The 17084-nt window shown below is 33.7% G+C and overlaps 2 protein-coding genes across 2 annotated transcripts in view; both read right to left on the bottom strand.

The window, feature by feature from the left end:
* LOC139125229 (uncharacterized) overlaps positions 1 to 17084 on the bottom strand; it is a 496067-nt gene that overhangs the window by 277724 nt on the left and 201259 nt on the right. The window lies entirely within an intron of this gene.
* Positions 1 to 17084, bottom strand: part of LOC139125596 (serine/threonine-protein phosphatase 6 regulatory ankyrin repeat subunit B-like) — a 59776-nt gene that overhangs the window by 23532 nt on the left and 19160 nt on the right. Inside the window, exons 7-18 of the mRNA XM_070691694.1 lie at positions 16605 to 16703; positions 11362 to 11460; positions 8498 to 8632; positions 8241 to 8342; positions 7967 to 8065; positions 7581 to 7679; positions 7288 to 7386; positions 6842 to 6940; positions 6150 to 6248; positions 5834 to 5932; positions 5389 to 5481; positions 4535 to 4633 (exon numbers count right to left, since the gene is read on the bottom strand). Of these exons, the coding sequence (XP_070547795.1) occupies positions 4535 to 4633; positions 5389 to 5481; positions 5834 to 5932; positions 6150 to 6248; positions 6842 to 6940; positions 7288 to 7386; positions 7581 to 7679; positions 7967 to 8065; positions 8241 to 8342; positions 8498 to 8632; positions 11362 to 11460; positions 16605 to 16703 (1221 nt within the window). The remainder of the gene's footprint in view (positions 1 to 4534; positions 4634 to 5388; positions 5482 to 5833; positions 5933 to 6149; positions 6249 to 6841; positions 6941 to 7287; positions 7387 to 7580; positions 7680 to 7966; positions 8066 to 8240; positions 8343 to 8497; positions 8633 to 11361; positions 11461 to 16604; positions 16704 to 17084) is intronic.

The following is a 17084-nucleotide window of genomic DNA, read 5'->3' as shown; positions in this document are numbered from 1 at the left end:
GAAGGTCATACGGTACAATGTCTCATTGGGAAATGCTCATATGAATTACAAGCCCTACAATATCTCAGTAGCTGAAAGATATGCACATCATTTAATGTCAACATAGCGATGTCAGAGACACTATTCTTGATAGTAATTGCCAGACTTTATGCACAAGTAAACGCAATGATCAAAATCAGCCTGATGCAAGCTACTAAAAACATAGTTATGACTATACCCTTTCATTTCACATACATGTATGCTGACTGGCTATAAAGGGTTTCGAAATGTTAACTTGATTCGCTTACTGAATATTGTTGGTAAGAAGATAAAATCATGACAAGATCATTGAGTTTCATTATTTAATTTCTTCAGTGACTGCGACTTTGTTACCACAATTGGATGATAATGTAGCAAACAATGAAGGTAATTTTCAATGTACATAATTCTGAAAAATAAGATAAATATTCAGAGAATTGTTTATATATTCATTTATTTATTCTTTCATAAGTTCCTTTATCTATCTATTTATTTATAAATTTATTTATTTTCTTACCTAGTTCGTATTTTGTGCCAGGCAGAATTTGGGAAAATTGATTCATTCTTACGGTAATTTGTAAATGAATAACAATGTCTAAGTTCTGAGGAAAAATATTGGATAAGTTTGGTTACAGAAAACTGATATAGGGTTTCATTGGCTATGGAAGTAAAGCATGATCACCTATAATTACAAACTTTGCATTGTGACATTGATGACATTTTACAAAATGTACTTTCAAGATTGCATTGAGGTGTATCCCGCTGTTGCAATTTATGTGCCTGGGAGAATAGATAGGAACTAGTTTGGTAAACAAGGTGACAGTAGCAATGAGAAACTTTATTTGCTGTCCTTACTTTCTGTTAATTCAACTCTTACCGGTATGTTACATTATCACATATTCATGTGATTACTGCTGTCTGTGAGATGTAAAGGATTTCTTTTAAATTAAACTATACAGTCACTGTGAAAATGAACATGGATGCTATTGAAAGATCATGACAGACACTCAGAAGAATGTAATCTTTATAGGTCAAATATTTCTCTCCTAGATTGCATTTTATGGTTGGGGAGACAGATACTAAGTCAGAGATATTTGTTTGAAATTAATTACTAATAATAAAATAATATAATAATACTTTTATTGCTTGCTTGTAAATATAGGATTTACATCACATTTGTGGCAATAAAAGTGTGATACAAAAATAAGTTCAAATTTTCTTCAATAAAGATAAAGTATTATAGTATAGTAATAATAAATATAGCTAGGTATTTCTTTGTTTATATGAAGTAAAAATATAATCTGCAAGTTGTTTATTAAAAGATAACTCTTATTTTGTTAGTAGAAATGAGCTGATTTCCAGTATTGTCGTTTGGAAATTGATTTTACTGAAAAAGTTCTTTCTTTGGACTTTGTATTTCTGACAGACTAATAAAAAGTGTGTTTCATCTTCAATACTGTTGGTGTTACACTGATTGCAGTATCTTTCAGTAATTGGGGTTTTTGGAACAGTGTGTCTCCCTTTTTCAATTGCTAGATCATGATTGCTAATGCGAAGTTTGGTGAGTAATTTTCTTTTCTCACCTTGTAACTGTGTTTAGTAGGGTTCTAATCTAAAATTACGTTTTATTTTGGCATACATTCTTAGTTTACTATTTTCATCAGTGATCAAATTTTTCCAAAAGACTTCATAATTGTTTGTTAAATTTGTTTTCATTAATCCAGTTATAACTTTGTGGTGTTTAAGTGATGGAGCTTTATCAAGGAGAAAGTCCATTCCATGTCTTTAATTAAAGCACTTAAACAGTTAAACCAGGATCTATTGTTAGTGTTATTTACCATTTGCTCCAGAAAAGCTTCTTTAGCAAGATTACAATGTGGCAGTTGTACGATATGAAGCCAGTGTTTAACAATGTTAAGTTTTATCTCAATTAGAAGTTGGAATTGTCCTGGTTCACCCTCACAGCGGCATTACAAGCTTGTCTATTAACACTGTAAAATGTTCTCACAAAATTTGAGGTGAGTTTTTTCAATTGCTGATTTATCCCACTTCTTGTAATCCATGAAATCTTGTCTCCTAATCTCTGAGCCATACAGTAAAACAGGTTTAGTGAAAACATTGAATAGATGTAGGGAAAATTTTATCTTTTTGTTGTGCAATAAAACCCTTTTTAAACTATACAAAGATTTTGCTGCTTTATCAGCCAAATTTGTAATTGTGTCACTAAAACTACCATTTGATTTAATTGTCAGTATGTACCTAGCTGTAAACAGACTTGATGCATGTATTACCATAGTTAAATAAGTGTTTATCTATCAAAGGAGATTTACTAAAATTAATTGCTTGGGTTTTCTGTAAATTAACATCAAGTTTCCAATTGGAGCAAAATGTGTGTAGTGTATTTAACTCCCTCTGCAAACCTTCTTTTGAAGTAGAGATTAAGACAAGGTCATCAGCGTAAAATAATGAGTTAATTGGAGTATTATTCAACACTGGTGGTTGAGTATTTACTTTGTCTAGATTTGTTTTCAAGTCATTGACATATAAATTGAACAGACTAGGACTTAGAACACAGCCCTGTTTTACTCCTTTTTCAACTTTCAGGCTGGGCGAGATAAAATTATTTGTTTTGATGTGTATTTTTGTGTTGGTGTACATGTGTTATATAAGTCTGTATTGCCATTAATGTTATTTTTGAGAACTTTATGAAAAAGACCAACTCTCCATACCGAGTGGAAAGCCTTAGCAAAGTCAACACAACAAACATAAATATTCTGCTTATTGTTAATATATTTGTGTATTATTGTCTTCAGGGTAAATATGTGATCTATTGTGCGATGGTTTTTGCGAAATATAGCTTGATTATTATGTATAATATGATTGTCATCTAAAAAACTATATAGCCTTTCATTTAGAATGTAAGAGAAAACTGTTCCTACACAGCTTCCGACAGAAATGCCCCTATAATTTTTCGGGTCATATTTATCTCCTTTTTTAAATAAGTGTGTCATAATGCTTGTATTCCAGATGTCTGGAAAGTTCGATGTATCTAGAACTGCATTAAATAATTTAACTAAGGGTTTACAGAGAAAGGAGGAACCATGTTTTAACAGCTCTATACAAACCCATCAATCCCTGCTGCTTGTTTTACTTTTTAAATTTCTAATTGCTGATAACACTTCATTAGTTGTTATTGTCTTATCCAGCTGCTGATTAGCCTGATTCTTAGTTTCTTCAGATGTTAAACTATCAATAATTTGCTGTTGAAAATCATTATACCTGTCATTTTCAATTGAGCAAGATTTTTTGTAAAATTTCATCAATGGTGCTGCTGAGACATAATATCCAGTATTATCTTTATCATTATTTTTTAAGTACTTGATCAATTTCCACATATCATGTGAATGTTAGCATGTAGACTGTTTAGTTTGTCTAAGTTGTTTTGCCAGAATTGCAATTTCTTATTTTAAACAAGTTTTTTAACTTCTTTTTCTTGTGTAATAGATAATTTTAACTGACTGTCATATGGAGCTTTATTTAATAGTTTAGCTGTTGCTATTAGGTCCCTTTTTGCTGCATCACAGTTTTTGTCAAACCATTTTGATTTCTTTCTCTTTAATTTTTTCTTTCTCTGCTTTTGTCTATTGAAAATTCCACTGCAGGCTTTTCTTAACCAGTCATTCACGACTATACACAAAGGGTGCAAACACTATGATCAGATGCCCTAATGCCAGGGTCAAGCATAATGAGGTGGCAAATTCTTATACCCGCCAAAGGTTTTCCATATTTTTATTTATCGATATTTTTTCCTATTTTCCCAACTAGCCATCTGCCTTAGGGGAAATTTTGTACAAACTGCATCCAATGTTCCAGTCATCAACAATTCTATCGCAGAGTGTTTAATCAAACTAGGTAATCCCATATCACTTTGACAAAGATAAGTGCAAAAGTAGAGTGTGCTGCTGATGAGGTAAAAAGAGGTAGAGTTGAAGAAAAACGGTACTAGAACAATCCTCCCCAACCCCTGTCAGCTCAAAGGGCATTTTGAAAGATCTACGTATATACTACAATTCATTACTGTACCATTCTCAGTCTGATTCAAACCTGCCGGCACCTATTCACCTAGTGAGTGCAGCATACAAAACTGCTTGGTTAAATCTCAACCTCTTGAAAAGGTGGTTCAATAACAGAGAAAAGTAGTTGCAATTGATTGCCACAAAACAAACGGCACTGCTAAAGTTTCCCTAAGTTGAAAATTTTATAATGAATTACTTCTGATCAAAACCTAGGCATTGTCTGTTTTAAAGATGTAGTACAAATATCGTAGTAGTAACTTTCACAAACCATTGCCTGGTGACTACCTTAAGCAGCAAATAATACTTCAAAATGTATCACATAAATTATACGTCGTCTCTTTTATTACATTTGGTGTATATTCTCACAACATAAATACAATTCGCATGGAAAAACAAAAGCAAGTATTCAGCCTTAAAAAGATTAATTACAAAACACTCACTCTGTCAACGACATTTCTGTCAGCCCCTCTGTTTATTAGCAGCTCCACAGTATCCTTCTTTCCATGCAAAGCAGAAAGATGCAATGGTGTACGTTTATCCTTTAAACGAAAAAGACAGAAATGATTTGACTATCCTACATAATAAAGTGTAACCATGAATGTAGAGGTATCATTTGAATGGCCATCATGGTTTGAAAACAATGGTTAATATTGAATTCCTGCAACCCTATCCAACCACCCTCATCCTTACATACATGTAACTAGTAAATATGATCATGCACACATGCATAAAGATATATGTACACAAGGACATACATAGATACTTGCATGAACACATGTAGATACATACATTTGTATATACACAAACAGTATTTATCAGAATATATCCAGTGTAACCTAACAAACATGTTAAATCTAGCTGTGGCAATTGAATTTACTCCAGATCAATTGCTAGCTATTTCAAGCAGGCAAACATTAACAATCACAAATATATACGATTGCCCTATTTGTGGGAAAACACTGAATCTTGGCATACAGATAGGTATGTAAAACATGCATACCATATAATATAAAAGCAACAAACAAACAAAGGAATTGGACTAAGTTTGGCTTTCTTGCCTTACACATGTATCATTTACGTGAAGTCATTATATTCTAATATTACAACTCATGCAATTTGAAATAAATTTCAAACATAAAATAATAGCTCTAGAAGTTGTGTTACCATAGGATATCCCCACCTCGTATTATCATGACGATAGTATGAGGAGGTTGTATGCTATGATCAACATTGAAAACATGGGTGTTGTATGGTGTTGGGTCAGCTGATCTACCTATAGTAAAATTGTACTAACCTTATCTACAGCATTTATATCATCACGGATGAAGAAAAGAACCTTTGAGATATCGCCTGTAATGGCAGCAAGATGCAAGGCAGTTCTTTTATCCTGTAATATTGAGAAGTTCAAGGAAGAAACAGGTTGAAATTGTCATCTGATGGTGTACACATAGATTAAGAAACAGATATTTCAATTACTCAATGATTAATTTCTCAATATTTTAGGCCTCTCTTTGCTTTTTGCGAACTGTCCCACTGATAAGGGTCTCTGAATGCTACAAGCAAATATGAAAATTGTCATACAAAGCCTGACAATAAAAATGGGTAACTGCAGAAATGTTTGATGAATTTTTCTGTTTACCAGATAACTACACATCTATGCTGTGATCAGTAAATTTCAGTTTAAATATTAAAAATGAAATTTTCAAACATCAAGTACTTCACGGGCTTTGCAAACTTACCTTATCAGGAGTACGGAAGTCATATGTACTAGCTTCAATGAATTCCAATATATCTCTTGTCCCATCAAGTATTGCGATGTGAAATATGTTACATCCATGCTGTAGCAAACATGAATACATAAGTGACAAACGCATAAAAATTGTCATTCTACATAAATATGTGTGTTCATTTTATAATTTATTTCTATTGAACCAAAAGTCATGAGTACAATACTACGTACTATAAACATATTGAGTAATATCAGCAAATATATTTAAACAAAAATTAATATAGAAAATCGTTTACAACAGCTGCTTATAAATTAAATGTTCTTACATTGTCCTCTTTGCCTTTATCGTCAACCTTTTTTAACAGTAGTTCCAGAAGCCTAACATTTCCTCCAATGACAGAAAGATGCAATGCTGTACGTCCATCCTTACAAAAATGATATATCCAGAAATTGCAAAGTTGCATTACTTCACCATTGTTTATACTAGGAAAACTGAAAAAGTAACTCTTGGCACACTAGAAGCTGTTGAATCGAGGTGTTAACAACTTTTTATCTGGTGACATTAAATGTGCTTAACAATGATACACAGATTAAGTAATTGTGCCTAAAATGCGCACACATAATCAATATAAAGCTATTTAAAAGTAACCGTCAATGACAGTGTATTCTTGAACCAAATATCTTAGTTAGTGGTTTACTAGAATCACGGTCCCTCCACAAAAGGGACAGTGCTAGAATCATTAAAATATTAGCTACCTATGTCACCTTTAAACAGAATATAATTTAAGACACAATTTGGTAGCGGTAGCTTATAACCACTAATTATTACATATCTATTTTCATTATACATGGTCTATGTTGTAATGTAATTTTATTTGTTGGCAACATCTCATCTTTGAGGCTGAGAAATCTACATGTATTTCAAGCAATGCCTTCAAAGTATACAGAAAATTCTCTTATATAAAACCTAAATAGACACAACCATGCACATGTAATGGGGAAATGTCATGACAATTACCTTATCCTTCAATTCAATATCCTCATCTTTTTGCATGAGAAATTCTGCGATATTTTGTTTACCATGAAGTGCAGCAAGATGCAATGCAGTACGCTTTTCCTAAGACAATTATGAAAAAAGAACAATAGCAAAAATACAACAAAACAATGTTGCATTATATTATAATCTTCAACATTTCTATCACAAAGTCATTACCTGTATACTTAATATTCAATCAATCTTAGTTTGGTTTTATCGTTTAGTCCAAGATTCAATGAAAAGAGAATACAATCTCACAAATGCGCACATACATGTAGTTATTATGATGAAATCGATTTCACACAACATAGCAGCTTCATTGAAACATTGCTTAAATCAGAGTGCATGTCTTTGTTGTCCTTTGCAATAATTAAGTGACGTCTGTAAAAAGAATACAGTGTAATACCGTACTTTTAGGTTTCTCTTACCTCATCTACTCTCTTTCTCTCAGCACCTTTTCTTACAAGGAGAACTGCACATGGCAAGTGTCCACCTTGTGCAGCACGGTGAAGTGGAGTTTGTCCTTTCTTCATCATAACATTTTGTATTGTAAGAAAACGTGTAATACTTGTAAATCTTTGTAATATTTCAGTATAAGTAAAAGCAGTAATATTCAAACATGAACTTCATGGTGTGCTTGTAGTATGCTAACAGCTTTCCTATGTGAAGATATAATGACATTTTGGACATGAAGCAAAATGATTAATTTTCTTAAACTTACCGTGTTACATGTATTTACATTATTTTCATTAATGAGAAGTTCTTCCATGATACCTTTTCTGCCTTTTAATGCCGCAATATGAAGAAGCGTGTTTCCTTCCTGAATAATATCAACATGTACACTTTAATGAAAAATACGTCTGACTCAGCGAAATGCTAACAGTAAAAGCTTGTCTTAACGCAGGATTATAACGCATTTTAGACAAATGTCATTAAAATAGTGATCTCGATATAAATTCCTGATAAGTAATATTAACATGAAAAAAGGAGATGGAATTCCTCAAAAGCTAACTAATCTGTTACTGAGGATAAAAAGTAACACAAAACAAAAATAGTTAGGTAGTGTAGCTTCAAATTTATCAGTAGGTGTTATGAGAAATGACTTACATGATCAATGGTGTCAGTTCCTACTGCCTGGGAAATCAGGAATTTGAAAGCATCCAAATTTCCTCCAATGACTGACAAGTGTAAAGCTGTTGTGCCATCCTTAAGAATCAAATGAAAAATACAGAAAATATCATGAATTTTTTGCCACTTAAGACTTCCCAAAATCTTGGAAACTGGAATAAAAGTTTTTTAATAACTTTTTATAATTCACAGATCATCATCTGTCTTTAACATGCACTAAAAAAAATAAAGACTGATGTTAATTAGTACGTACTTTGTCCATGTCATGAAGAGCTAGAGGTGTAGTTAGGATAAGAGTCTTCATTATGTCCACATTACCATGCAAGGCAGCATAGTGCAACGCAGTGTGTCCATCCTGGTAAAGATAACTGTATTGTTATATATTTTATGTCTGTCTCCTGAGATCAATGACTGAGAGTGTTTCAGTATACATATTTTATTCTCATGTAAACAAGGATGGCCTCGCACTGCCAAAATTTCATTTACTTTGATGTACATGTTCGTAATTACCTGATCCTTTTCACATGGTGGAAGTCCCTTATCCAGTAGAACCTTGATGATATCAAGTCGACCCATTCTTCCTGCCCATCGGAGAACAGATTGGTAAAGTTGTATGTTCCTGTTCAATGGTATGTCGCTAGTTACCTTTTCAAAATATATTGAATAGAAGTTATTATTGTACAGAAGCACTTTTAGAAACCTGGATAACCTGGTATTTTAGAACTTGACAAGTGATCAAGGAACTAAATCACATGGAAGTACAAGCCATTAAATTTACTTCATGTCTCTGTACGGAGATTATTGAAAACAGTCAGTAATTTTCAATGTTCAACAGTTGTCTTTACTGATAGTGTTTTTGTAATATAAGCCTTTGCATATAATCCAATATGAGGTGAGCAATAAACAGTGATAATTTTGTAGGTTTCTTATTGTAATATCATAACCTGGTGCTGTAAGATTTTGGAGTTGATAGTTGTTTAGTTATCCTTAATGTAACAAGCAGTGTTCTTCTTCCAGTCAGAATATTGTGATATGTCACATTTCAATTGCTGCCTGTTAATAATCATATGACTTAATTACAGGTACCTATAGTTAACACTGAAATTGCCCCTTAGTCTCCTTCCAGTAGGTGCAACCCATTTTGAAACAGGACAACACATTTTAACAATCTGACGACATGAATATAGATATGTTGCCCTATATAAATTTATAGCAAACTATGGTCAGCAAAGCTGAAAAGCAAGGAAATGATCTACTCTGACTTAAAAGCAGAGCCTCCCTTTAAAAGGACGGGAAGCTATGGCGGCGTTCATTGTGTAAGTGGACACCAAACAGGCAACACGCGGGCACACGCTCCAGAAAATGCCACTTTTTAGTTTTTTCAGGCCGCAGAAACACAGACAGACTGCCAAGCGGTCATGATCAGTGCAAAGCTGCTACCGATCGAACTCTGTGGTTATATTCAAATTCTAACGCGACTCAATAGCAGTTTTTTAGGAAATTCGAGTGTTGGTGGTGGGGAATCAATGACCGTTGGCGATTTGAACCGACCGTCAGTCAAACGCTTATATAAACTCTGTTTGCAGGATTAGAAGAGGGTGACAAAAGGTTGAGATCAGTTTGTGTAATTAATGTTATAGAAATCAAACATCATACTGTCCAAGTGTTTGACTAAGAGACTCCTCTAATTCGAGAACCTGGGATTGAAAGTTACGGCTTTAAGCTGAAGAGTTAAGAGCTTATTGTGACAAATGAATGTTTATGCCTGGGTGGATAGATCAAATATATGTATTATACAGCATGTCAATATGTCATCAGCAGTCATACCACATTCGATGTAGAATTTGAGTTCCTCAAACAGGCTGAATTGGAATTGTGATATTGTTTTCGCTTCCTGAAAAAGTGTAAGAAGGAAGATAGAGTGATGCAAACAGATATGTGTAGGAAATAACAGTAGCATGTAAAACCATTGCTAAGTCAATTGAATTAGAATTATCGATTAAGTAATTGGAGTAGTGTTAGAGAATGTTTTGTAAAATAGGTTTCATTGTATGTGACCGCTACCAACCTAAACACTGGAACATCTGGAATGTTGCCAGACTAAAGGGTTTACTCATATGGGATAGCAGAGATGTTAATTTAATTCCATGATCACTTATTCTTGTTTATCAACATATAAAATATAAAAATCAGTTTTCAGAGGGCTGAATACGTACTATAGAATATGTCTCATCTCATAACATCTTTTGCCAGTGTCCTAATACCTCTGACACTGCTCATAAAGAATTATTGGTGCCTTCCTTGTTACCAAAGTTGTGTGGTGTGAATTCTTGAAAGAAAAATGTCTATCAAACATGACAAATATGTCAAAGAGGACCATGCAAATAGTATTCAAAAGGTTAAGACATTCGCATATTTATTTTTTAAGCTTAAATCAGTGTATTATTTGTGTACAGAGCTAGACCGACCATTGTTATCAGGTTTGTGTTGTATGTTGACAATGGTTGTGATACAGGGGAGGGGCCTAACCTGTGTAGTAGGTAGATATTGGGTATCATACGTATACGGTGCAAGTGTCAATGCAACTGGGACACCTTTCTTTCCTCTAAATTTGGATAACATGTGTCCAAGGGACACCCATGTGATTAATTTCATGGAGGGTATCAATCATTCTGAAATATTCATGTCAAAAGCTTAAACCTGTTAATTATTTGTGTACAGAGTTAGATCTACTATAACTTTCAGCTGCACAGGTTTCCTTTGGTCACATGCTATCCAAACTTGGGTGAAAAGAAAGGTTACAGTTTCATTAACAATGTGCCCAGGCATCAATACTGCTATACAGGTTAGGTCCCTCCCCTGGGCATATAACCATTGTCACCTTATAACCAAAGATTAATTTCACAGAGAGTGTCAATCATCCTGAATAGATCATCACTTAAGCAGGTATAACCAGTTGCCACTTGAAGTAGTTGAATGAAGACAGATACCTAAACCTGTACTTTTGAGTCAAGAGTCACATGAACTTTTATTTTACATCATATCTATAATTGTATCTTATTGGGATAATTATGTGGTGTTACACTTTCCTATATGTGCATGAATAGGTTAAACATGGTTTTAAGATAAGGGCATATGCTAGAACCTGGGAAACACAAATATGATAAAGTAATGAATAAAATGCCAATATTATTATCATGTATAAAGATGCTATTACATCGCCAAATTACAAGTTGGGTATATGTGTGCACAAACAAGTTAGTTTTCAATTCTGCTGTTCATCATCTATGTGCAGCCTTTCATTTACGTCATTGATCAGATTGCCTTGTAGTGTCATTTTATATGCTTATTGTTATGACATCACTCCCACTGACCTGAAGAACATGCTGGACATTTGCACCGGCGTGGACAAGTATTTCAGCAGTCTTCCAGTTACCATTCCTTGCTGCTTCAACAAGTGGTGTATGCCCTCTCTGCAAGAAAATGCAAAATCTGTTCACTGTATAAACGAATACACTGTTTAATGCTACATGAAAAGTTCATGTTTTCGTCTCAAAATCATTTTGTCATCCAGGAGAGAGTGAACTAGATTTTGATAGTGTGTTATGAAAGTTAATTCAAATTCTGTTTACTGAGGATTTATATATAAGACTACTGAAAAATAAATTCAGAAGAGAAAGAAAGTTTTAATTGTGAAAAACAGGAGTGACAAAATTCTCTTAATTCTTGTACTAACTTATGAGAAAACATCTTGTTTTGTGATATATTTTATTTAAAAATCTTTTGATTGATATGTTACCTTATGGTTGGCTGTAAACAAGAAGCTTAAATGAATTTAAGTTTTGGAGAGAATGATTTTACAGTCATTGAATCTGAGTTTGCGGTCATACATATGACCATCATTTATCATGTACACATGTTGCTTTATTCTGGTGATACATGTTTGTCATAAAATACCACTCCAATGTCATGCAAAGTGTGAAGATATGTACTCGTCATAAAATCAGTTTTGGCATGTTCCAGGACTACATTGTTTTTCAACTTAAAATAAACAAACTAAAACATCAAAATAGGCTGATGCTCTCTGCCAACAAAGCGATATTGCCAATATGAACATTTGAAAGATTGTCAGGGACTGGGATATTACTTAAAGCTATAATAACATGCTAAATCTTGTCGGATTATTCTGTGGTAGAGTAGTTCCATCGAAGTTCTTGAAACTCCTTTAAGTGTAACATATAGTGTAAAACATAGTGTAAATGACACTAACTTGGCTCACATTTGGTTCGATGCGGCAGGCCAGTGGTAGTATACTTGACAAAGTGTACCCCTAGGAACATGCACGAGTGATTTCAAAGGATGATTTTTGACCAAAAATGCGAACAATTGCCCACAAAATACAAATTAATGTGAAAATTTCACCACAATTTCAACAATTAATTCATAATCCAACAGAAGTGAACCCTTGGATCAAGAATATCAAGTTTCAAAGCAATCAAACAAGAACTTTGGGAGAAAGTTATTTTTTGAAAGTTGTTGCTAGAAAATCATCTCAATTTTTGATTTGGGAAACATCTCAACATGACTGTTGTTCATTAGACAATGCCCTCATTGATGAAAGTCGATAGTTTCTCACATTTATGAGCTGAATATTGGTGTTCACACTGTCTTTATGTGAATACGCCTGCTATGCCTACATGTATGTTTGATATTTACTTTTGAACGATGTCTGGAATGACTTTTGGAAGGTGAAGCTACACCTCTTTTCTCCAGAAACGTATACCCTGGGAGGAATGCTCAAGCGTCACTGTGTTCTTCATGTTACTATATTGATTTTCAAGGAACTATTACCATGAGCACTGTGTTGTGTGTATTACAACATTACGGCCTTTAAGCTGATTTTTTAACCAGTGAAAAGTAACAAGTGGAACAGCTGAACAACATTCCTGTACGTGTTACTTGTTCTGAGTTCTCAAGGTTCTGGATATCTTCATACACATTTGAATCCATATATTGTATTTTTATAATACTTTATAGACACATTGAGTGCATAGGTGAGGAAATTTGATTCAGGAATAGTAAGTTTTGCTAACGAGATTGTAAAGTGACACTATTACTCTGTACTGGTACATTTATGGAATTATTGTTCATATACATTATATTCATTCGATGACATTCAACTTTAAGTGTCAGTGTCATTTGTTCAGTCCCTACACTTGTCTTGGTATACCCCTACCAGCAATGCAACTGCATTTGCCACGAATTCAACGACCCAACTCACACGGATGAATAGAGCGATTGTCCTTGTTGAGTTTCCTCCTACCTCCTTCGGTGAACCACACCGAAATAAAGCAAGGGTAACAACACATACATACATACATTCATACATACAGACATACAGAGCCGCCATCTTACCATATAAGCTTTTTGGTATGTGAGCTAAAAGCAAAATTGCTTCATGTGACAGTCAAGCGTCTTTCAGCCAGCGTGCGGCATTGCGACATTTGACGCAATTTTATTTGGTTTTGTCCCGATAAAATAACCGTTGTGGGTCACCATGACGCAATCTGAGTAGGCCATATTTTAGTGGCTATTGAATTTTTAGACAGTGCCTCCTGGACAGAAAACTACAGCTAACAATAAAATGTTGTAAGATGTTGAAACAGTTTACCCTCCTTCCTACAAAGTTGCAATGTATTGAAACAGTTTACTCCCCTTTCTACAAAGTTACAAATTCCCTGGTACGTAAAACAAACATTATTGCTGTTCGATACTACAATACATCACGGATGTACAACGTCCATGAATACACTGAGGCTTGGTTTTGCCTAGGTGAGTGCCGCGTACCGGTCGTCCTTGAGTCAAAGTTTTACCTACATTGCTTGCGTCAAAATTTGGCCTGCAGCTACTCAGTTTGATAGTAAAAACCATAATTTTTGAGGAAACTTTCACAAACAGAGTCATTTTACAAGTGAAAAAGAGAAAAAACTGAGGTTTTCTGAAAGGTCAAATCTGGGTCATCTCACGTGATGTCATGAATGAAGACCCCTTAAGTACACAATTATGGTTCAAAAGAAACCACCTAGAGAGGGCCAATAGGTACAATCTTATGTTAAAAAGAAATTTCTTGGTGACTTCCAATTTAAATGGCATTTAGCTTGACTGTCAGTTTGAAATTATACTTTATTAAGAGTCATGGCAAAGGGAAATTGTCAACAGTACTTGCAGTAAGCATATTCATTTTCAAATCTTCACATTTGAGAGCTGCAATTTTGCATGGTAACTTAACATCGAAGCAACAATTCAAAAGTAGAGCTATTAAAATTGTCCATTTGGCATATTTCAAACTGCTATAACTTATACAAGTAATGGTGTGATTCTGAATATGATTTTATATTTCTGCAGATTCCATCAGTTTAATGATATAATAGTGAACATCACTATACATTTTTTGATGATATCAAAATATAATAAATGAAAATATTTCTGGGCTAAAATGTTATCATAATCTTTGAAACAATGATTACTCTAAAACATTGGAAATTAAATGAACAATATCATTGTGTATTGTTTTACAGGATTTGGGTTGGCCAAACCCTTTTTGTCTCAAGAAAAATACTTACATAGATGCTGTTGAGCCTGCTTGATCACAACTGTGACACAACACCAGCGCCTTAACACCACAATAATTGTATCTACATTGCCCCATGCTACCAAATGCTTTCTTCTGCATAGAACATTTTTATCTGTGTGGCTCACAAAATTTTCGTCATGACTTAACTTAAAAACTGCATAAATTTGCCACATTAGGAGCTTGTAGCTTAAATGTATTAAGTTGTCATTCTGTGAACACTGACTGAATGCTACAGAAATATTCTGTATCTGTGGTAATATACACTTCACATTGCTACCTGATTTTTAGAATTGCCACCTAATTTTATTTTTACCACCAGAAATGAAAAAATATTTCTATTACTTTAATGTCATAAAACACAGATAATTAATGCAATAAAAACTGAACAAATATTTCTTTAATGTAAAATACAAAACATCTTGATTTGAAAAATTAAGAACTCCTGAATACCAAGAAAGTTGTTGCCACAATTGAGATCATAAACTGCCTAAAATTTGTTCAAAGTGGCTACAAGATTTTTGATTTGGCTAATGAGTTGGCTAATCATCTTGGTGACTTAGGGGGAGCCCTACAGTTTATGTGCATACCATGTGGTAGCAGTAAACTTAATGATACTGCAAGTTTCATGTTGGCACAATTTTGCACAACACCATTGGCCTAATATATATACTTACCGTTAATGCACTCACCTGACTTGCCTATTGAACACCAAATATAGTACCAGGTCATAATGACACATAATGACACTGTACTGTGCTGTTTTATTGAAATACATTTCATGTCCCCCAAAAATTTAATTTGTCACTGTGTCCCCATGCAAGCAAAAGCTGGCTGAAACACTGAGTCAAGCGTCTTCAGTTCAGAAGAGTTTTGAAGTATATGTTGATGACTGAAAATGACTAATATATAATGATACTGTAACAAAACAGTTTTTACCATCGACATTCTAGCATCTTGTTATCTGTTCTTACAGTGCTCTTGTCTGACAAAATTTTGACTCAAGGTAGAACGTGCCTCGGGGACATATATTCGAACTCTCAAACTTTTAAGATTCTTTTCTGATCTACCACTTGTGTGTTCATTTTAAAGGTCTGGTGTACGAATACTCTTCAGCGGCTTAGTTTATCTAAATTCGAAAATTTTATTTTTCTCCATAGATTTAACGCAGGGATGGTGGCCATTTTGAATTTTAAATATTGGTAAATCTTGGATTATTTGCTTCTCTAGTACCAAAATTTACACAATGACCCCAGATTTTAATTCTTTATTTTAAAAGAAAATGGTTGAAAGATTTCTTAAGGAAAGTTTGAGCAAAAGTTTAACTCTTTCACTTTCAAGGAACATACTACATTAAGTTGACATTTTGTGTTGGTTATGAATGCAGCATAATTACAAATCTTCATACAGTATCTGTGCACATGGTGGAATAATAGCACCAAAATAGTTTTTTTTTCAATCATTTGTGAAATTCTTGGCAATTGTATGTTAAATCTTTTATCCCATAGCTCACTGATACACATGTACCTTGTCATTACTGCATCAAAAACAACATAGGAACCAGACATACTTTGAAATAAAGTATTATACAAAAAATATGCAAAAAATGTGAAGATAGGTGTTGTGAAAGACATGATATTGTACATTGTAAATTCATCCTTGTCTATAATATCATCGCCAGTATATAATAACAATAGTCGTTGGTTTTCTACTCATACTTATCCATTCATTGTCACACTAACCTTCAACTATATACACGTACGTGTTGTTTTCTTTTCATCAACTCGTTGATAAGCATTTAAAGAAATCAAATAATCAAACTTCATTTAGGAGACCTTTTCATTTTGGGTTTGCTCTTAGTTCATTATATGTACAACAGGCTCTTATCAGATCAGATTCTGTAGCCTCTCACTGCTTATTAACAATTCTGAGATAATATTGTGTCTTCAGAAACTAAATGTTTTGTAACGCAACAAAATGGCCTACCTTATCCTTCACATCAATGTCAGCACCAGCACTGATGAGATATTGCACAGTAGTAACATTCCCACGTTGAGCAGCAAAGTGAAGGGGAGTCTGTCCCTCCTGGAATATTAACAGTAGATACTCATGATAAATGAATCTGTCAGGCTAATGACAAATATAAACTTTAAGATATAAAGCAAACCCACAATTTAGTTCTTAAACACTATCAAAGAACCTGAAAACGCTACAATCATTATTGGATGTATAAGGAAACTTTTGGCATTTGAATTTCCTTTGTTCACCATAACCTTTGACATTTACTGATTGTAAAAGTGTTTTATCAGTAAACTGACATGTTAAACAAATCTAATTACAAAAATTGTGACAATTAAATGTTTAATCTGCCATTAAGTGGTTCAATCATTTTTAAATATTCAAATTCATCATTTCATCTGATAAGTGTTACTTTAAGCTAACCTCATTTTCGATTTCTGGAAGGAA

This window comes from Ptychodera flava (genome assembly GCF_041260155.1).
Source record: "Ptychodera flava strain L36383 chromosome 3 unlocalized genomic scaffold, AS_Pfla_20210202 Scaffold_25__1_contigs__length_14229661_pilon, whole genome shotgun sequence".
Taxonomy (NCBI): Eukaryota; Metazoa; Hemichordata; class Enteropneusta; family Ptychoderidae; genus Ptychodera; species Ptychodera flava.
Note: the sequence above shows the minus strand (reverse complement) of the source record. Positions and strands in the feature narration are given on the sequence as shown.